This window comes from Carlito syrichta, unplaced genomic scaffold (assembly GCF_000164805.1).
Source record: "Carlito syrichta isolate Samal-C Ts95f unplaced genomic scaffold, Tarsius_syrichta-2.0.1 Scaffold144990, whole genome shotgun sequence".
NCBI lineage: Eukaryota > Metazoa > Chordata > Mammalia > Primates > Tarsiidae > Carlito > Carlito syrichta.
Window position 1 is genome coordinate 134,739 of NW_007089086.1, and position 22,360 is coordinate 157,098.

The 22,360-nt window shown below is 39.6% G+C and overlaps 2 protein-coding genes across 10 annotated transcripts in view; one reads left to right on the top strand and one right to left on the bottom strand.

The window, feature by feature from the left end:
- KANSL1L (KAT8 regulatory NSL complex subunit 1 like) overlaps nucleotides 1-3,723 on the top strand; it is a 122,085-nt gene extending 118,362 nt beyond the window's left edge. For 2 of the 4 annotated variants that reach the window (XM_008050364.2, XM_021708728.1), the window contains 3 exons: nucleotides 145-257; nucleotides 966-1,134; nucleotides 2,030-3,723. In XM_008050364.2, the coding sequence (XP_008048555.1) occupies nucleotides 145-257; nucleotides 966-1,134; nucleotides 2,030-2,260 (513 nt within the window). In that variant the 3' untranslated portion in view covers nucleotides 2,261-3,723. Of the gene's footprint in view, nucleotides 1-144; nucleotides 485-965; nucleotides 1,135-2,029 lie in introns of those variants that run through there. The other 2 variants (XR_503740.2, XM_008050363.2) reach the window with 2 other exon arrangements.
- A 1,148-nt stretch (nucleotides 3,724-4,871) lies between these two features.
- RPE (ribulose-5-phosphate-3-epimerase) overlaps nucleotides 4,872-22,360 on the bottom strand; it is a 17,880-nt gene continuing 391 nt past the window's right edge. For 2 of the 6 annotated variants that reach the window (XM_008050365.2, XM_008050366.2), the window contains exons 2-6: nucleotides 15,709-15,788; nucleotides 9,048-9,187; nucleotides 8,548-8,682; nucleotides 7,844-7,930; nucleotides 5,324-5,596 (exon numbers count right to left, since the gene is read on the bottom strand). In XM_008050365.2, coding sequence (XP_008048556.1) covers nucleotides 5,474-5,596; nucleotides 7,844-7,930; nucleotides 8,548-8,682; nucleotides 9,048-9,187; nucleotides 15,709-15,788 — 565 coding nt within the window. In that variant the 3' untranslated portion in view covers nucleotides 5,324-5,473. Of the gene's footprint in view, nucleotides 5,597-7,843; nucleotides 7,931-8,547; nucleotides 8,683-9,047; nucleotides 9,188-15,708; nucleotides 15,789-21,924; nucleotides 21,945-22,360 lie in introns of all 6 variants that reach the window. The other 4 variants (XM_021708730.1, XM_021708731.1, XM_021708729.1 and 1 more) reach the window with 4 other exon arrangements.

Consider the following 22,360-nt stretch of genomic DNA (forward strand, 5'->3'; position numbering starts at 1 on the left):
TTTGTTCTCTTAACTGACATAGACTGCATTTATTTTAGAGTTTATTTCCCACTGTTCCTAGATAAGGAACTGTTTTAAACTTTAAAACCTGTTCTAATGTGTCACGGCTCTGGCTAAAGCAAAAAGATTTATTTCTAATTCCAGACAGAAGATCTTTCTGATGACGTCTTCTCCCTAAGACACAAAAAATATGAAGAGAAAGAGCAAGCCTGGTGGTCACAGTGGGAGCAAAGCAAGTGGCACCGAAGAAACAGCAGGCAGGTGTCATCAACCCGAACCTCAAAGCCACCGAACAAACTTGTTCAACAAACTTGTGCATGAATTTGGGGAAAAACCCCTAGAAAGGAAAATAGAACATCAGTTCTGTGTGCACCAGCAGTAAAACACTGCATATACTAAGATTATATTCAAAATATATTTGGGCTAATTATGTAATGATGAAACGAGTTTCTGCATTTTACTCCACTCTGTTCTCATTTTGTCGGCCTCAGGAATAGATATAACTAGCAAATACTAAGAAAAGTTCCCACTGTATATGAAGTAGGTCATTTCACCCTACTGTAATAGTGGACCTAACACCGGGGTCCAGATATGAGTAATCCATTTTAACATAACTACCTCAATTGTTTTTCCTCAAGAAACCTGTCCAACCTGAAAAGCAAATAGTCTAAAATGTTTTTTAGAACACCTATAGGCTTTTAGGGAAGGGAAAATAAATCATAGACATAATAAGTAATTATGCGTTTGAGAAAATCCCTGGTATTTTATAATTTGGCAAAACAGTTCAAGATGTATAATTTAATTCTTTGAGGTATGAAAACAGCATCAGGAAGAAGAGGAATTAAACAAAAAATCTTTTGGACAGAACCATTTAAAGGAGAGGTACTAAGTTGACTTAATGATACTTTGGGCTATTCAAAAAATGCTAAGACCTCAAAAATACTATTTCCCCGTTTTCTTGCTAGAGCTTACAGCAAAAATGCAGAAGGGCAGGACTTGCTTTTCAAAGAATGCCACAATGACTTCAGTAGTAGTCAACAGTGCGCTGCCGAAAACCTGCCTGAGCTGTCTTCAGACAGCCATGATCTGAGTGCACACGGTTCACCTTCTGTAAATAAAAGTCAAGAAACCAAGGTAAGTGTGACATATATGATTCGTTAGCCTTTCTTTTACTTGCCTTTAAATTTATTTTTACTTGTTTGTAGAAACTGCCCATTACAAATTGTTTCATCATTACATCATCCCCTAAAAAATTAGCAAGGTGATTTGGTATAGAAGACCTATATGCCAGTATTCTAGTTCCATCATTAACCACAGTCACTTATCTTTTTGTGTAACAAGTCAGTACCAACTTCCACCTACTCCCTTACTGGAGAATAGGGAGATGCTATCAAAGTATCCATTACAAATCTGATTAATGATCATATATGCTTACACAGACTGAGTAATTCTTGCTCCTAGAATGTTAAGATTTTTACTTGTCTCCTCATTAGATCCTGTTCCTACCTAGGGGATTGTTTTCTAACACTGTATCCATAAAATTCATGCGCCTTTCTTCACAAACAGGTGTTGAAAAAGAGCAACCAGCTCTAGAACGGAAACTTTGTGCAAGTTGCAGACAGCTCAGGAAAGAAAGAGTCAATGGGCCCCTTTAATAGTGGTGGGATGAGAGTGAAGACACTGTTGCAGCAGTGCAGACACTGTTGCAGCTCAGCCCTAAAGCACTTCTACGGAGGCCCTCCCTCCCCAAGTGCTCTTAGGCTGCACAGGAAGGTAGGACTGCTGCCCCACAGCAGCATGTCCTCTTTTCAGTGTGGAGGCTGCGTGAAGAAAGAATTCTCACAGGTCACTAAACAGTTCTCAGTGAATTTCACTTCCGGTTGCTTCATATTTAAGTTCAAATGAAAATCTGTATAGTTATGTGCTTAAAGAACATAACAATAATTACAAAATTGGCATTTACAGATTACTCAATAAATGAATTTAAACAAATTTGTTGAAACTTAACTGGAAATGTTTGCCCTTTCAGTCTTTGTGGTGGGAACGACGAACTTTTCCATTGAAGGATGAAGACATGGTAACCTTATTATATCAAGATGAAAAAAATGATCAGATTGAAAGGCCAAGCACAGTCTTCCATGGTGAAATCTTCTGTGCCAGTGTACCAGAAAATGACCACCATCCAAAAAAGAACACAGATGGAATGGAAGAGTACAAAACCTTTGGTCTAGGACTTACCAATGTTAAAAAAAACAGGTGACGGGGAACAGGTTAAGAAAACTATAGAAATGAAGGAAAGACAGAGGGCAGGGAGGCCCTGTTCTGGATCTGCTGGCCCCTTTGGTCACAATTCCACAATTAGAGCATGTTCTGCATGTATTAATTTTTTATGCTGTTCATGAAACAGGCAAGCTAAGTCTCCTTGAACCACAGGAGCAATTAGCTTTTCATCTACCAACAAATGCGAGTAATTTGTGTTTATCATGCAAATTACAAGCACCAAAATATTAACTGCTGCAATTTGATGTCAAATCACATCACTGGATATTAAGACTATACACTCAAACACACACACACTTGTGCATCAAGTGACAACTATTCTTTTTTTTCTAGACACATGACAATTCATTAAAATTGCCTCTGCAGTATATTAGAATATACAAATATGTGTGTATAAAATATTTATACATGTATACACACACCCTTATCTAGTTTTACAAAACACTGGCAGTGACCCTCTCCACTTGGAAATGCATGTATAAATTACCCTATGAAATGTAAACTACAGTATATATAAAGCACAAGTTTCCACTGATAAAAGACACCTAAAAGTCTTGAATATAGAGGGAGTTTTTTGTTTTTTAACACGTTTAACCAACAGCAGAAGTTATTTATGAAGATCCTTATACCAGATTAACCACAATACTCTATTCAAAATCACTGATATCTGTTGGACTAACCACAGGCTAGTTTTTGCTTACTCGTAACAGAATAAAACAAGCAAATTCAAGTTAAATATCAGTGCATTTTAAAACTATCACACCTTTGAAAACTCAACTTGAGTTTTCCCTACTTTACTTTATATATCTCATGAAGGGAAGATAACAATTTAAAAAGAGCAACAAAGTCCTATCAGTCTAAAACTTTTCAAAAATGATCGTATTTCTAACTAACTAGCAAGGAATTAGTAACTCTAGCTAATTTCTAGCTAATCTAGAAATACGGTATTTCTAGCTAATTTGGTTATTCGTTGACATAACTTACTCTCTTCAAATAAACATCTACCCTTACTTGCACACTGGTCAAGAATTAAAATTTTTCAAAAGACAGTGCTTCAATATTGGATGCTGAAGAGTGTACATGAAAGAAAATTCCTTTTCAAGCTATTATACCTTTTTTCCTTCTATGTGAAACTTGAGGGCAGTTTATATATATATCACTTTTTGTCATGTAAAAAAGGTTATCCAAGTTGTAGTACCCATATAACAAAAACTCTTGGCCATCTGGCCTAGTCTGTGGGATTTGACACTAAGTTTTGTTAGGGATTGGAAATTATACTGGTCCCTTTACTGACAAACATTTGCTTATGGCTTTACTGTACATTTATTTTTAAAGAAAAAACAAAAGCCAGACAAGCCCAGTTGTCCTGGCAAATCAATGCAAATCTTTGTCATGTCTGATATTACAATCTATGTAAGTTTTTTAATTAAAGTTATTTCTATATGCCTTGTGTTGTTTGATTTAATGCCACCTATTCTTGACACAAAGCTTTCGTTAAACAACAAACATTAAGAAACAAGCTTTCACTTTGTAATAGAGAGCATAATAATATAGAAACCAAATAAGCTTAAGTGTTAGCATTCTTACTTCTTGAACCTTATTTCTCAAAACCCCTGGTAGTCTCAAGAAGTTTAGCAATACTGGTCCTGTTACTTCTTGCCATATTTATTACACAGAAAGACTATTTGTAAGAATGATATAGCTGGTGCATATCTGGAGTCTCTGTATAATTTTAAACACAGTTATAATTATTCTTCCCTGTCATACTTTGGCCTACCTGGTCTTTCTGGGAACAAGATATATATCCTTAGGGTCAAGATCCATAGTTCCAGAGTATTCTCAGCCATCTGGTTCTGCTACAGGGTAAAGTCAGATTGGAAATAAGACAGTGTTAAGTAGAAGCAGCTTCTTTTGCCTAACCCACTTTCCCAAGGGCTCCATTTCTTTAAAAAAAAAAGTGCAGAACAGAAATCCTCTACCTTCCTGGGTCCTTTCCATGGTACCACCCCACTGCTGGGCTTTAGTTTCCTTTTTTAACTGGGGACAAAAATACCTGCTCTATCACCACTTATAGGAATGATTTACAGATGTAATGAGAATTTAGCAAAATATATCAAAGTACTTTATAACTCACAAAACATAAACTTAAATAGTACTAGTCACTTTGTATACAGCACCCTCTAAATTCTAGGAAAAGTACTGGATGCTTCGCATATAGTGTTATGTCTCACATCTCAAACAACCCCAGTTGTTATAATTAAATTCTAAATTCTAAATTCTAGGAAAAGTACTGGATGCTTCGCATATAGTGTTATGTCTCACATCTCAAACAACCCCAGTTGTTATAATTACATTCAATGTATAAATGAGTTAAGGGAAATGCAAATGTTTGGGTGATTTGTTAAAGGTCAAACCACAGCCAGAAAGGGGCTATTTCAAGAATTCAACCCAATATTACTTCCAAACAGAGGCTTTTCTTCTCCTTTCTACTCAGAGCCAACACGACTACATCATTTAACGTTCTAAGAACAGGAAGATTAAGAAAAGTGGCGGTGCAGAGGATCATGAAATAACCTGCTTTGACAAAGAAAACACCTTGATAAAATCTTTGCTTATATTTTAGAACTCCTCGGTTTCATATACTTTTTATAGTTTTTACGAATTAAGTAAAAGGTGAAAAGTGATGGTTTTTAGATGCAAGAATATGATATGCCATCCCACCCAAACTTATTTTAAAATTCCATGCTACTTATTATTATTAAGCATAAGAACAAATCACAAACGTAAGGACTTCCTTTGCTTTTGGAAAACAGCTGAGAAAACAAAATTCTTTTTAGAAATACAGAAAAAAAAATTGTTTTTATCCTGTAGCTAATATGCCCCCCTCAGGCATTAAGACACATTTCTGTTTGTATCCTTAATACAGTCATATTTTTACTCTTTATAAAAATCAAGTATCCCAGTAAAAACTGAGTATTTCACTTCACTAATCTTCAAATTGCATCACTAAGAATGTTGTTATACACATCGATTTCTAACCTAGAATCTGCACAATAGATTTTAATCACTGGAATGAATAAATTGCTCAGAAAAGCAGTACTGCCTGAACTGCAATACGATTTGGTAGTCAATATTCCTGTTTTCCAGGAAAAAAGGGGATTTCATGAGCAGAAACACTGGGCTCCTTGGGGTTTCATCGATCAAGAGAACGTTTCTGAGCAGCTTCTGAGCAAACATTTCTTAACAGGTTGATCACAGATCTGGGGTCTTCACTCCTCATAATGGCACTGCCAGACACAATCATGTTAGCTCCTGCCTGAAAGAAGTAAACACTTAGGTTATGCCTCAGAGGAAATACAGAAAAGCCGAAAACAGAATTCCTAGACTAGAATGTTTGTCCTTGTATCTTTCAACATCTTTATGGTACAAAAACCCCATTGAGATGAACAGACTTAAGCAATCTGGTTCAATAAAGGAAAGACGTTAAAATGTTCACAAATGAGGGTGTGAAATTATTTTTAAATGTCTTAGGAAATCATTGACCTTTTTGGTAAAACAACTCTTACTAAGCCACACAGTATCTTTGCCAATATTTAGATAAGGTTTAAAAACTTTTAATCCTCAATTCCATTAAGGTTTTTATTAGTATCTACCGATGCCCCTATAGCTACTAAAAAACAGTATTTTAATCTCTGAATTATTAATTTTTTTGAGTTGGAGTCTTACTGTCGCCCAGGCCGAAGTGCCTAGCATCCTCACTGCTACCACAGCTTGACCTGCTGGGCTCAGGTGATCCTTTCATCTCAGTTTTCCAAGTAGCCGGAACTACAGATATGTGCTACCACACCCAGCTAATGTTTTTATTTATTGTAGAGACGAGATCTTGCCAAGATGCCCAGGCTGGTCTTGATCCCCTGGGCTCAGGCAATCCACCTCCCAAAGTGCTGGGATTACAGGTGTGAACCACTGCCCCCAGCTTAATCTCTGAATTATTTATATTATCTGTAGATAGTGCGAAAGTACAATTATTACTAAAATGTAAAATTATCCAAAAAGACATGGCAACATTACATTTAAATAATTTCTTATTTTTGTGTCAGAAAAGAATGGAATGTCTCTTTACACTTCATTACATTCCAGAATGGTTCTCAGGTGGTTTAAAAAAGATTTTTTTTTTTTTTGAGTTGGAGTCTCACTCTGTCACCAAGACTGGAGTGCAGTGGCCGCTCCCGGCCACCGCAGCCTTGACCTGCTGGGCTCTGGCGATCCTTCCGCCTCAGCCTTCCAAGTAGCTGGAACTACAGGCGCACGCTACCATGCCCGGCTAATTTTTGATTTATTATAGAGATGAGGTCTCACCAAGTTGCCCAGGCGGGATTCGAACCCGCAGGCTCGGGCAATCCACATACCTCAGCCTCCCAAGACACGGGATTACAGGCTGAACCACCGAGCCCGGCTAGATTTAAGATATTTTTAAATGTGGAAGCAAAAACAGAACAAAGAAAAGCTAATAAGATGGGTCTAAATTTAACTCTGAGCTTGCTAGGATATGGCTTGAGGGAAACCTAATCTGTCATGTGATTCATTGCTAGAAGAGGGAGAAGAGGATGAACAACATTCTCTAGTAAGGCACTATCATCCTATGACAGAGCATTCCATTTCCAACCACCATCCTCATAGGAATTACTATGCTGAATTTTACAGGGGTAACACTTAACATGTCTCTTTTAAAGCAGGAATAGCATAATGGCAAAGCACAGTTGAGTAAAAGCAATTCCACAAGGGGTCAAAAGGATATGTGCTCACTGATACTCTGGTCAGTCCCTCCTGCATAAATATTTACTACTGCCATGTTTTTGATAGGTATGTATCAAGCAGAAAAGTGTGGCAGTTATACAAGAACCTGGAAGTACAGATACACCAAATTGCTGGCTAAAAGCAGGCCATGTAAGTGTTAATTCCCTCCAGGGTTACGGGAGGGGTTACTATGCTACACTAGCTACCTGAAAAAAAAGAAAAAAACTCACCTAACCTCTACCTAGGTGGCCAAAGGGGTACCAGAGAGAACCAGATGTGTATCAGGCCCAGGCTTTCATCAAAAATGTTTTAGCTAATTCTTACAAGGGACAAATAGGTAACTAAATACACCTAGGTTCAAAAAGAGTAACATTCTGGGTCAGTTAGATATCTCTATTTTCCCCTCACTACCTTGGTAAGGAAGTATCTTTTCTTTTCCTATTGTGGAAAAAATTCTTACTCCAAGCCCTAGAACTAAATGATCTTCCAAAGGGCCAATATTCATTACATTATTTTTTGGGAAAAAAAAACTCTCTTTGGCACTACTGAGACAACTAGGATTTACTATTTAACAATTTACGTGATTTTAGAATATTCATCTATTGCTCTTTATTTTTCTGTTTCTATAAGTGAAGAAAAACACTTTTCTAAGAAAGTAAGATAACTTAGGAACCATAGGGGAAAAATCTCTTTGGCCTGTGAGACAATGTCCTGGAGATATATTTGACAGGAAATTGGTCTAGTCACAATGGAGGGGCAATCTCACCTCTGCACACTTATGGACAGTGTCAGGACCTACACCACCATCGACCTCTATATCCAGAGACGGGAACTGGGTTCTCAACCAGTGAACCTAGATACACACGAGGAAATAAGCAACTCCTGAAGTGGATATTTGAGGGAAAAAACAACGAAATAACAACAAGAAATCAAACAGCTAAATTAGCCACTAAAACACCATGTGTCTCACTGTATCAACACAAAACATTATTGGGAAACACAAGGCTTTTAATGTACTAAAACAAATTAAGCTTGCTAAAGCAAGTTTTGTTCTGTTTAGCAAATTATAATTTGTCATGTCTTCGCAGAGACTATACAAACGCTCAAGTGGATGAAAACTCTAAGAGATCTAAAGGTTACAGAAATGATGATTTTGAAAGAAAATTTCAAGATGTAATAATATCTTCTCTGATATTTAAATCTTAAATCTATTACAGCATTTGTCATATTTGAAAAGGACAGGGATTCCTGTCTTTTCACCTTCTGAACAAGGTATACCTAAAAACATCTTCTCTGATATTTAAATCTTAAATCTATTACAGCATTTGTCATATTTGGAAAGGACAGGGATTCCTGTCTTTTCACCTTCTGAACAAGGTATACCTAAAAACATAAGTCTTTCAATATATATGCTTACTGAATGAACACATATAGTAAAAGCTTCATCTCAGAATCAAAGACTTCTTTTACCTTTGGCATCATATCTTCCATGAATTTCTGCCCTCCAAACCCAGGTTCCACTGTCATAACCAAGGCCATGTCTATTTGATTAGCCCATGGTGCCAAATACTCAACTGTGGTTCCTGGTTTGATGGCAAGGCCAACCTGTAACAGAGACAAATTTGCTACATCGTATTAACAGGTATTTCTGTATTATAATTATACTATTGTGACATAGCAGGTCTAGTAGAAATATCTACTCTTATAAAATAGAATAATAAATTATTCAGACTATTACTTCCATTTTTTGAAAAAGATAACAAGGCTATTAAAAGTAAATATTTTCCAGAGTTAGTGGAATATATAAATCCTATCTGGCAATCAAGCCATAGTTAAACTCTGGCTTCACAGCTGAAGAACAGCTGCATAAGTCAGGTTCTCTTGACCTGTCATTTCCAGTTTTCCTGTTTCAAATTTTCCAAACTCTGAGAGTGACATACCTGTCATTACTGGCACCACTGATTTCTTACCTTCATCCCATTCTCCCGAATGTCTTTAATCAAAGCTCCTGGGTTCTCAGTAGCCTCGAGATGAAAGGTATACTGATTGGCTCCTGCTACAGCCATTGGCTTTACCCACTGCTCCGGCCTGGACACCATCATGTGCATGTCTAGAAAGAAAAGACCCCTCTATATATTACTGAAAGGAAATACCTGGCTCATATGATTGGAAGCTAGCCTGCAGTTTGTGCATGTCAGATATAAACCCTTCTGGCATCAGAAAATTTTTATTTAAATAATTATACTTCAGTATAGGTAGTTTTCCTTTATCTTCCAGATAAGGTTTTTGGTCAAATTCATTTAGGGAAAAATGTCTTTCCACAAAAAACATATGGTGCTGTATTTCTAGTTAACAACTATAAATCAGGAAACCTAGGTCTAGGTCCAGGAAATGCCACTCCAAAAAATCTTAAAGAACTCATATTATCTGTGCAGCACTGATTCCTTGAAGAAAGCAAAATTAAGCAATTTATTCCACACACCAACATGTACTGAGCAGCTACTACTGCATCATTAATTATTCTAGGCCTCATGGAGGGGCAAAAATCTCTGCTGTCAAAGAGACTCCATTCGTAGTGGGAGAGGGCAATGTGGCTGGGGCTGCAGGTGCACTGGTGAAGGTTAGAGGGGCACGTGTTGAGGAGAAACAGCCCAGAGCACTGCAGGCCGCCGGGTTTTACTCTGAATAAGACAGTAAAAAGTCCCATAGGCTTTGAGTGGAGAAGTGGCCAGGTCCGAATGAGGCTACTCTGGCAATAACCCAGGTCAGAAATGACAGCAGCAATTGAGGATGGATGTTCTGCAAGTAGAGCCAGCAGAGCTGAGGATGAATTAGTGGAAGATGACAGGAAAGTCAGGATGCTGCCAAAGATCTGACCTGATCAACTGAAAAAAACAGAACTGGCATTCACTGACAGGCAGAAGACCAGAGGAGCAGGAAAAGATTGAAAGAGAAAGACATGTTGACTAGAAGCAGCCTGACATTCTTCTTAATTCTAAAGCTTGATAAATACAGAAGGGAAAAATGGGCGAGGGCTTCTAGAGATCTTGACTTAAAACGTAACAGTGTTCCATGACTAGGAGACGGCAGCTTAAAGAGACTAAACCAAGAAATATTCTGGGAAGAATCCTATGCTCAGTAGATGGCAGTGAGGAGAGTTAAGTGTTTTGTTTTGGTGGAGGAAGCATGTTTTTGACATAGCTAAGCATTATTTAAGAAAAAAATTATAATATTCCAGAACTCAACTAAGATGTTGAAATATAACAAAGCTTTGAAAAAATATCAGGAAATCCCACGCCTTTGGAAGGCTGAGGTGCGTGGATTGCCTGAGCCCGCGAGTTCGAGACCCACCTGGGCAGGCGAGACCTCATCTCTACAATAAATCAAAAAATTAGCCGAGCATGCTAGCGTATGCCTGTAGTTCCAGCTACTTGGAAGGCTGAGGCGGAAGGATCGCCGGAGCCCAGCAGGTCGAGGCTGCAGTGGCCAGGAGCGGCCACTGCACTCCAGTCTGGGCGACAGAGTGAGACTCCAACTCAAAAAAGAAAAGAAAAAAGAAAAAATATCAGGAAAAGAGAATACAGGTTGACCAATGAAGCCAAGGTTAAAGTTTCTATTTCTAAGTCAGAACAAGTAATTAAATCAGAACATATTTTATTAAATAAACCTTTATTTTTTTAAAAATGTATTCAATCAGGTGTTTATTTCTTTGTAGTATAGACAAGGAAAATTCAATCCGGTTTAAAATATCTAGTTTGAGCCGGGCTCGGTGGCTCAGCCTGTAATCCCAGCGCTTTGGGAGGCTGAAGTGAGTGGATTGCCTGAGCCCGTGGGTTCGAGACCCACCTGGGCAACTTGGCAAGACCTCATCTCTACAATAAATCAAAAATTAGCCGGGCGTGGTAGCGCACGCCTGTAGTTCCAGCTCCTTGGAAGGCTGAGGCGGAAGGATCGCCGGAGCCCAGCAGGTGGAGGCTGCAGTGGCCGGGGGGCGGCCACTGCACTCCAGTCTGGGTGATAGAGTGAGACTCCAACTCAAAAATAAATTAAAATAAATTAAATTAAATTAAATTAAATATCTAGTTTGTTCATTCCTTAAGGCACCAGGCTGCTTGGTCTTCCTTCCTCACACTCTAGCAGGCCCTCAAGGGAGAATCTCCATGATGCTCGCGGAGTTAGTGGCTCGGCAAACCTGCCTATGGGTCATGTTACATAAGTAGTTCTCAAATGTTCTAGTATCAGGTTCCCTTTACACTCTTTAAAAAGTATTTAAATTCCCAAGAAATTTTAGTTGACATAGGTTATACTTACAGGTATTTAACGTATTAGAAATCCACACTATGACACTTTAAAGTATGTACTTCCTAATTCACTAAGAAGTAATAAACCAGTTGCATGCTACTTAAAGGCGACACAGTTTTACATGTTTGCAAGTGTTTAACATCTGGCTTCACAGAAGATACCTACATTCTCCTGCCTGTTCTGCATCTAATTGATTGCAATATAGATTCTCCTTGACGTATGATGGGGCTATAGCCTGATAAACCCATCATAAATTGAGAATATCATAAGTCGAGATGTAATGAGCACACCTAACCTACATCACAGACTAGCTTCAGCTAGCCTATCTTAAATGCACTGAGAACACTTACATTAGCCTGTGGCTGGGCAAATCACCCAACACAAATCTGTCTTAGAATAAAGCACTGATTATACATGTAATTTACTGAATACTGTACTAAAGGTGAAAAACAGCATGGCTATATAGGTATTCAAAGCACAGTTCCTACTGAATGAGGACTGGCTTCACACCATTGTAAAGTTGAAAAACCATAACTCAAACCGTCATTAAATCGGATACCATTTGTATACTGTTTTATAGCAAGAAAAGAGAAGAGTAAAATGCATGAGTTAGTGGCTCGGCAAACCTGCCTATGGGTCCTTCCAAGTAGCCGGAACCACAGGAACACGCCACCATGCCAGGCTAATTTTTTGATTTATTGTAGAGATGAGGTCTCGCCAAGTTGCCCAGGCTGGTCCGGAACATGTGGGCTTATTAGGCAATCCTCTCACCTTGGCCTCCCAAAATCCTGGGATTATAGGCATGAGCACTTTGAATTAACATTTTACGTACTGGTTCGCTGAGTTACACAGGTTTTTTTAGACAGTGACAGATTTCATTCCATAGTACTCCCAAATCATATTTGTTAAAAGCACTACAGATCTCATCAGAAAACCTGTAAGTACTGGGAAGCTGTCAAGTTCACATTGATAAGATACAAATTTTCCAAAATTCTAATTTTCTCTGACAAGCTCTAGCCATGTCAATAGTAACAAAAATGCCAATGCATCTTCCTTGACGTGACAGGCTCACTAATTTTTTTTTTTAATGTCAGTAAAATAGCCAATCTGAAAAACGATACTACAGGTGTCAGTCATTCTTTCAGGTAAAAACAGTGTTCGTGAAAAAAGCAGCTTGTTCAGATCATAACTCAAACTGTGGTACAAGTCTGTTTCCTTGAGAAAACCATTATGTTCTAGTATGCAGCACAAGTGCTTTACAGGTGCTCTGTCACATAAAATGTTAAAAAGGCATCCATTCAAGAACTAAGATTTATTAAAAAATAATCTGTACTGTTTAATCAAGGATACTTACCGCAAATGCACAGTGATGAAAAATTCAATGACTACTGGTATAGTTCAATATCACTGCCTTATTTTGGGTTAAGGCACTAGCAAACTAACTCGTTGTTGCACCCTCAATATAAACAGCAGCAAATAATATCTTAGTATTTATGAAAATAGTTTTGGTGTACTCATGGGTGGTCTAAAAGAGTCTTAAGGATTTCCATGGGTCCCTACACTTGAGGACGACTGACTTAGAGAATAAAAAGAACAGACTTTTCCTATCACTATCTTAGACAGTTATTTCTAGTCAACACTAACATTAAACAGCTAAGAACTCAAGTAGTTATATTTACAATATGTGATCTAGTTCCTAGAATACATTCATGCACCAATTATCCAACAACCAAGATCCAAGACTTAAATAAACACTTTTTAATGTAAAAACCAAAGGTCACAAAACCCAAATACTAAAGTAAATGGAGTTCACTCATCTTTTAGACCCAATTCTAGAAAGACTAATTAGCATATCAGCAAAAAAACTAAAAACAGGAAGAAAAAGCAGATTGTGTGTGGTAGTGGCCATAGGATTCGTAAAAGAAAAGTCAGTGACAAGAGAAGGTACAGACAGTAGTGAGATGTGGTAACAGGGGCCCAAATAAAAAGGAGAGAAAAGAAAAAAATTAAAAATCAAAAACTTTTTCAGACTCACACAAGAAAGCCAGAAGCACAGGACTCTGTGGTCACTGTACAGTTGGAGCAAACAACGCCATTTACGAGGTCTGACAGTTCATAAACTCATCCTAGAAAAAGTGCTCCACCTCACTGCTAAATATCAACACAGTCATCTTCAAAGTACTCCCTTTGGGAAACTATGCACTGACACCAGCACCTAGTGCACCCATCAAAGCAGTGTTGGAACTCCTTTTCTAAAATGGCCATCAGAGCTGTCCCTGTCCTTGTATTACCCTTGAATGTCATCAAAACATCTTCCTTTCAATATTTCCTTTATCTTCAGGTAAAGAAAAAAGTCACTGGGGTCCAGATCAGGTGAGTAGGGAAGATGTTCCAACAGTTATTTGTTTACTGGCTAAAAACTCCCTCACAGACAGTGCTGTGTGAGCTGGTGCATTGTTGTGATGCGAGAGCTCCTTCAGGACCATTTTTGCACACACCTTTCTCATGCCAAGATTTCCAGTTAAGATTTTCCTAGCTGTTCCTCCATCAATAGTCATTTGGTCTGCTGTGCTTATCACAGACAGCTGACAATTTTGTCACACAATCCAACAAATTTCTGCCATGCTTTCATCAGTTCTGCTCCTTACTGGCTGTCCTGACCTCTCTTCATCAGTGACACTCTCTCCCCTCAGAAAAACATTTAATCCATTTGTGCACCGATGTTTTCTTCTTGGCATTATCCCCATAAAAAATTAGAGCAGCATATACCTGATTTGACTTCCACTCTTGCCAAGTTTAATAAGAAATGTAATGTTCATCCGCTGCTCTAACTCAAGTTCTGACATTCTTGCGATGACACACAAAAACATGCAATAATGAACATCCCTCAGCAAGACCCCGCCATATGTCGACACAAACACAGCTGTGAGACACTGATGTACCAAAGTTATAAAACCTCACTAAGCTGCTTGTACAGTGCTGCCAATGTAAGCGTACAGTGGCAAGTTCACAAACTTAATTGTCGGACCTTGTATTTCATCCGCCTCTCATAGTCAGAACTTCAATTCACAGAAAAAAGTCATGGCACCTGGTATAAAAGCTGATTAATGGAATTACAAACTTATTTTGGAAAATCCGTTTTCCAAAATGTGGTTTAAAAAAACGTTTAGATAATTAAAACTATATTCCTTTATTTGGAAATTTCAAAATGGTGACCATGTTGGTGGAACATTGTTTCTGCATGCCACAGAAATGAGATGATAATGTACATTTTCTTTGTTGCACTCAAAGTAGATGGATTCTGTACAGAGAGACTCCACCCAACGCAATCGTCTATGACGATGGAAATGTCCCATAGGTGTACTGTACAACATGGGGGTCACTAGCCACATGAGGCTACTGATGATTTGTAATGTGGCTAATGTGAAAGAGAAATTGAATTTGTAAGTCTATTTAATTTTAATAGCCACATGTGGTTTGTAACTACTATGCCCAACAGCACAGTTAGAGTTTCCTCATAAAATTGGTCCATAAAACACTTGGGAAAAAAACAACTAAGTTCTACTAAATTCTAAGTTACATAAAAACTACTATGCTACTTATAAAGACTTGTAAAATTTCTTATATAAAAAAGAGATTTGGCAAGTGAAGCACTGCTAACTTAATAAAACAAAAAACCATGTGGACTGAATCCATGTTCCATGAAAAATAACTTCCAGGTCACTATGTCACTTAAAAATCTTAATTCACACTGTCCTATCAGAATGAAGAATATTTATTAGGCCCCACCTGCAGAAAGCTCCAATTTGCAAGAAATAAATAGCTTCTAGACCGTAAGTCAGGCAACTGATTCATAAATTCACTGAACAATTACATCGAGCCCCACCATGTCTATGTTTAGAGTTAGGAAAACTACAGTAAACAAGGTGGATTCAAACCCTGCCCTCAGAGTTTACAGTCTGCTAAAAGTAATCTCAGATGGAAGGAAGTTTTAAGAAGAAAATCAACAAGGTTGAAGATAACTGGCTAAAGGCTAATTTAGGATAGGGTGCTCAGAAAGGCCTTTCTGAAGACAACTAACCTGAGGCCCAAAGATAAGGCAGCCAGCCAAGCAAAGCACTTTCTATAGAGATGAGCAAGCGCCAAGGCCCTGAAGCAGGAAAAGGTCTGGCTTGCTACTGGAATCAGGCCAATGAAGCTCCAGCACAGGGAGGGGGCGGGGGGGGGGGGTCTAGATGCTCTCGGAAGTTAAGTAATCAACAATCAACTATCCACTTTTCCTTTACTTGTGTAACACATCCAGCTTCAGATGGCATAACACCCACTTACCAAAGAAAGGGTCCTGGCCTAGCTGCTTTCGAAGGCTTTCTACCACAGGGTGACCAAAGGTGATGTTGGGAACAAAATGCCTACAAGACAAACAAAATCTTACTCTGAAAATGTTTTCAACTCAGTTTGTTACTCTCATTACACGAATTTTGACAGGGGCTGAAGAGGTCATCTGGGTTTACAGTATTTTTCAATTTAATACTTAACACATTCAGCATTAAATAATACTAAAAAAACTAGATAATTTTGGTATTGCTAAGCAATTATCTCCTTGGTATTTCAACAAACCATAATGTCACATAAATCTTCATACTGATTTGATTTGATAATTCATGACCCATGACACATAGAAATGGAAAGATGACAAAAGGTGTTATGACTTGCCCAAGTCACACACTAGTTAGTAAGCTCTGGACTCTGATACAGTTCTCTTAAATCCTAATCTGTCACAGGAAGCCTGTGGCTACCTCTAATTCATTTCTACCATAGGGCACTAAATGACAGTTAATTTAAACTTTCTTAAAGATCACTACAAAGAAACTTGACGTGTTTATCAATAATGACCATCTTTTACTGAGGGATCACTACATGCCAACCTCTGTACCTTACTTCATTTCATCTTCACAACAGCCTTATGCAGTGGGCAGTTATTATCCCCCCTTGAAGAGCACTGGATAAATAACATCCTTACGTCACTCAACTAATAATGTGTAAAAGGAAGATTCAAATGAAGTCTGCTGAAATAAGCCCTTTAACCTACTCTGTTCATCTTTTTTGTTCTATCACTAGCTCACTTAAATATTTAACGAAACTTCCTATATGCAAGTACCACACTGAGTGCTGCAGAGTGCTGTGCTTTGTAAAGAAATATGCCAGAGCTTAGGCTCCCACTGCCAAGAGACGGCAGAGATGGTTATCAACTCACCAGAATTCACGACCCTACTGCTACAACACAGTTGTCAGTGGGAAGCCAACTCAGCCAAGGGCTACACTCCCAGCTCCCCTCACATCAGGTGGCCCATGGTACTAGTTCTCCCCACTGGACTGAGTGGCAGTGTTGTGTGTCATCGTAAGTCCACGAAGTTAAGTAGCATCCCTTTCCCACTCTCACTTGATCCTTCCGCCAATAAAGCCCTTACGGAATGGCAGGGTCACAAAGTGGAAGGACACTCACACTGAACTGTCTCATGAATGAGCAACCACAGTATTAAGCTACTGAAATCTAGGCTTTGTTACGGTAGCAGATACTACCCTATATGAGGATTACAAGAAGATACACAGTGACAGGTAGGTACTATGAGATTATAGATAAAACAGATATAAAATAAGAGCAAGTATTACAGAATGTTAAGAGACGATCACAAGATCTACAAAATAAGCAGGACTTGTAAAGATGGGGAAATCAATAAACAAAGGCTAAAAATGAAGAAAGGCAGAAATAAGCGAGTTGTGTTCAAAGAAATGGGGAATGGTGATTGACCAGGTTGGCTGGTGCGAAGGATAGGAGGTGTACCACATCAAAAGTGCCAAATGCCAAGCTCAGCTGTTTGGACTTTATCCTGCTGTAAACATGAAGCAAGGTTTTAAAGCAAGAAATAAATAATAAATAAGACACTGGGCGATACAATGAAATTTAAAAAAGGAAGGTAAGAAGTACTGACAAATGACAAGGGACAACAAGAATGACAAGGACAGGCAAAACTGATCAGATCCGTTAACTGATTAGATGTGGGGGCAGGAAATTAAGGAGATAGAGTTAAGCCACATTTAAGGTCTTAAGTTTAGACGAAAGTCAGAATGTGTTAATAAAAAACAAACTTATATGTGAGCCAGGTGCAGTTCTAGACTTTTCCATATATTAAACCATTTAAACCTCAAATAAACCCCATGAGGGAGGTTTTATTATTATCTGTATTTTACAGATGAGGAAGAGGCCCGAGGTCATGCAGCCAGTTAAGTACTGGAGGCAGGAGTTAAATACAGGCAATGTGGCCCCCCAGTCTCAGTTCCAACTTCTGTGTTCACCTACTCCTACAATGACAACCAATAACTAACAGAAGAAAAAAGTCTGGGGAGAAGAGACTCAAGAGAGGTAAGGATTCAGGACACATCTGAGTGGGACAGGCAATGTGGATTGGTGGGTACAGACGCTTTCACTCATTAACACATTGGTTCTTGGAGGTTGGATTTCTAGTATTTATAAAATTATTCTACCATTTGCCTGAACTATGATTGTCAGGGTTATGGATAAGATGCTTGTATTTACTTGAAACTTGAATTAAGCAGGCAGCAAGGCCTACTGAAAAGTTTACAACTCTGGAATTAAAGATCTAGATTGCATACACTGTTCTTATAATTTGCTGCATGGCCCTGGAAGTAGTTTTGTTGTTTCAAACTTAGCTTTCATTTATCATGAAAATACAAATAATCACATCCCAAGAAAATATGAGACTCAAACAAATACACTTTTACTTTATTGGGAAAACACAAGCATAACGTATAAAACTACTGACTCCTAAGTTATGTGACTAATGTGTGCTTAAGATCAATTCGATGCACTTGCTTCAATAGTATATACTGAAAGAACAAAAATGCACCAATACTCTCAGAAGAAACCTGATGCTAGGCCATAACAAAAAAGGGGCTACAGGCTGGGTGCAGTGGCACTTTGGGAGGCCAGGCAGGAGGACAACCTGAGTCCAGGACTTCGAGACCAGCCCGGGCAATACAGGGAGTGCTCATTTCTACAAAATAAAAAAAATTAGTGGTGATGCGTGTCTGTAGTACCACAGAGGGCTGAGGAGAGAGGATCACCTGAACCCAGGAGATCAAGGCTGCGGTGAACCAAGACTATACCCCTGCAGTCCAGTCTGAGAGAAAGAGTGAGACCCTGACTCAAAAATACAAAAGATGAAAAAAGACCAGGAGTCAGAAGAAAACAAAAAACAAAAAAAGCGCTACAATCCCAAGCATGAAGCCCAAGGTCCCAAATTTGCCTGATTATAGTAGCCATGGGAGCACTTGCTACAAATGGATGTCCAGGTTCTACCAGGAACCTGCTGACTCCAAAGAGAACTTGAAAATTTGAATTTTTAACAAATGCCTCAGGCAGTTCTTAACAGACCAGCATGAAAAACACTAAATTATTTCACTTTCGTAAAGAGAAATTTCATCAAAAAGTATGCTTCATCATGCTATTATTCTGTCTTCTTTTCCCTTGACAATATTTTCTGGAGTTAAGTCTGAAAGAAATAAAATGCAACAAAAAAAAGATCCCTTTTCAGTAACTAACTGGAATTAAACTATATTTGTAATACAGTGATAAAATTCGTGTATCTCTCATAATGTTCCATCATCAATTCTAAGCTTTACTTATATCCCTGGAATGCAATCCACTGCAGGCAGATCAAATCTGTACCCTACCTCCCAAAAAGGCAAAGAAGATGGGAGGAAGATCAAGGTTGGTAGAAAACTGCAAGATTATAACTAGAAAATGATACTACGGTGAATCGGGAATCACAAAGATACCAATGGGGGCTGGCAGTTAACATCACAGAGCACAACAGGACCGATGGGCACAGGAGCAAGTGCAGAACCCCTGGCCTTGCTCAAGGTGAGGCTGCCTCTCTCTCCAGCCCACGGGCCTCATGACCCTGGGGGCCCAGTGTCAGCATATCTTAGGATCTGTTTCAAAGTCAGAAATCCAGTATTAATGTGAAACCTCCCCAATTCCAGATCCTGGTAATCAATCTAGAAATTGTCGATTTACTCTTTTCCAAGCTTCGGATCAGCGACTTCCAGTCCCTGTCCTCTCAAGCACATCTGAAGCACACTGTTGAATGGGACTTTCTAAAGCAGCACTCTCTAACATTTTTGGCATCAGGGACTGGGTTCATGGAAGACAATTTTTCCATGGACAGTGGCAAGGCGAGGAATGGGATTTGGGGATGATTCAAGCACATGACATTTATTGTGCATTTTATTTCTATCATTATTACACTGTAATATGTAATAAAATAATTATACAATTTACCATTTAAAAAAGGAGGCACGGATGGAAGTGGTAAATAAAATAAAGGGCGGGCCACATGTGAACTAAAATAAGTGTCAGATTCTGACTTAAAGCCTGCCGCCAGACACAGTTATACAACTGAAGTACAGCAACTCACTTGCCACTCAAGGATAGGGTCTGGATAGGAGTCTGCAAGCAACTGATTTCCTATGGTCTCTGTGCAGTTAAACCTCACCGCTCATGTTAGTCTGTGTTTGCAGGTGCTCCCCAGTAATAGCATCACCTCCTCAGCTCCACCTCAGATCATCAAGCATTAAATTCTCCCAAGGAGCGTGCAACCTAGATCTCTCGCATGGGCAGTTCACAGTAGGGTTTGCACTCCCATGGGATCTAATGCCACAGCTGATCTCACAGAAGGCTGAGTTCAGGCAGTAATGTGAGTGATGGGGAGCACTCTACGTGCAGATGAAGCTTCATCAGCAGGCCCGCTGCTCACCTCCTACTGTACAGCCCAGTTCCTAACAGGCCACGGACAGGTGCCAATTGGTGCCCAGAGGTTAGGGACCCCTGTTCAAAAGGAACCAGAGAACATTTTTAAGAGAGGCAGTCCCGGGAGGGAAGGCGTACTGTGGCTGGGCACTTCTGGGAGAAACTGCAGCACACTTCTTAGGGGCTATGGCCGGGTCCCAGTTCAAGTAGGCTGTGTGGCCTTGTCTCTTTTGGTGGGACATCACTGGGACGAGGCTGAACCTCCCTAAACTGGTTTCCTCCTCCAAAAAAGGGGAATAAAAACAACTCTTACCTCAGAAAATGGTGATGATTAAAAGAGAAAGAGTTTTAAACTATGTGTAGAATTTAGTTTTCCTAAACCAAGTTGTTCCTTGGCAAAGGAGGAGACGATAAAAAACAAACACTTATATTAATAAGCTCAGAAGCTGCCATGGGGCTAGGAGGGGGCAAAAATGATTCCTTAGAGATCCCTTCCATTATGATTAAGTCATTCATTCATTCATTCATTCATTCAACCAATTACAATTAAGCTCGCCATAGTGCTTTATTGCAGAGAATACAGAGGTAAGCAAGAGAAACAGAATGGCTTTCAGGAAGCTCACAGTGTAGCAGGAGATACATGAAATAAAAAATAAACATAAGTATATAAATTAGCTGCTTTTTCAGGCCAAAGAACATCTTAATCCTTCCCTGTAAGGCCAGAACCCACAGAGAGCATTTCATTTTGAGACAATACAAGCTGCTGCATGGCTTCCAACCCTGGCACCTCCATTTCCTAGCTGTAAGACCCTGGGTAGATAACCTAACCTCTCTGTCCCGGACTCCTCACTGTCAAATGCTAGTGGTAATAACAGCACTGACCTCACAAGGTTGTGCGAGTTAATTCACAAAAAGCACCAGAACAGAACTAAAGTGCTCATAACTACTGCAACTATTGCTACTGTTAATATTCCTGACTAGTGAACTGAAACAAATCATTTCCCCCATTCACTCACTTACTCATACGTGATTTAATTAAAACCAAACTGCTTTCTGTGTCAGGTAGACTCACAAATAAATATGCAGCTTGTTTTACCCTGAGACTCCTAGGTGTTTTATCAGGCACCTCTGAGGTAACACACTCAAGTGTATTACTTATGACAGTTTAGGGCTTTCAAGCAGAAGTGTCAAAAATAAAGTCTACGAGAAGAATTACATATAATGGCAAACTAAAACACCAAGTTTTTGTGAGAGGCAATTGTCACTAAGCCCGTTATGCATTTAGCCTGTTATTCTTCGTGCTCCAAGGTAACTGGGTGTAATTCAAAAGACGAACAGCAGATTTACCCACATAGAATAAAGGATGACAAAACTTTTAGAGAATTGAGAGTGAAAATTACTCCTTTTTTTGTAAATAGCATCAACTGGCAAATCTGAATGAGGGTACAGAAAGGTTTTGCCTTCTAGAAATAATTTATTTTTCTATCTTCATGCCAGGGCACGGCCTTGACGGTTTTCCGGCTAGTGGGGTTCAGAGAACTACTCGGCAAAATCAAGAAGCAGCTACGCTGGAAGCCTGTCACAATCGTGTCATTTGCGCCCTACTGTTCGTTTCCTCATTTCATAACCAACGTCAAAAACCAATATCCTGATGCCCAGCAACACCGACTACGTGCGAGGGCTCCCGTGCGTAAAAATTACTTACAACACATGACCTCCCTGAAGAGCAGGGCGCCTGAAGAGAAAAGAGGACGATCAGAAGGTGAACAACGACACGAACACGAGCCACCATGGAGAACGGACTCTGTGCCGGGCCCAGGAACCTTGAGGTGCACCGGCTCATTTCACCTTCCCACGGTGCCTGGGCAGCAGGCTCTACGAGCGTCCCCAGTTTTCCCAACGAGGCGAAGCCGGCCAGACCCAGGAAGACAGCCAGCGGCAATGCCACCCCAGGTGCCCAGCGCCTGACCGTGACACCGGCGTGCCTCCCCGGCCGCGCCCCTAACTAGCCAGATGAGCTTGGGCAAGTCATGCCTATCCCCTTGGGCCTCAGTTTCCCTATCTGGAAATGAGAGGAGGGCCTGAGAACGGGAAGGTCGCTTCCGGGTCCCAAGTCCCCGCAGGCCACACGTTGGGTGGGGGGAGGGGAGG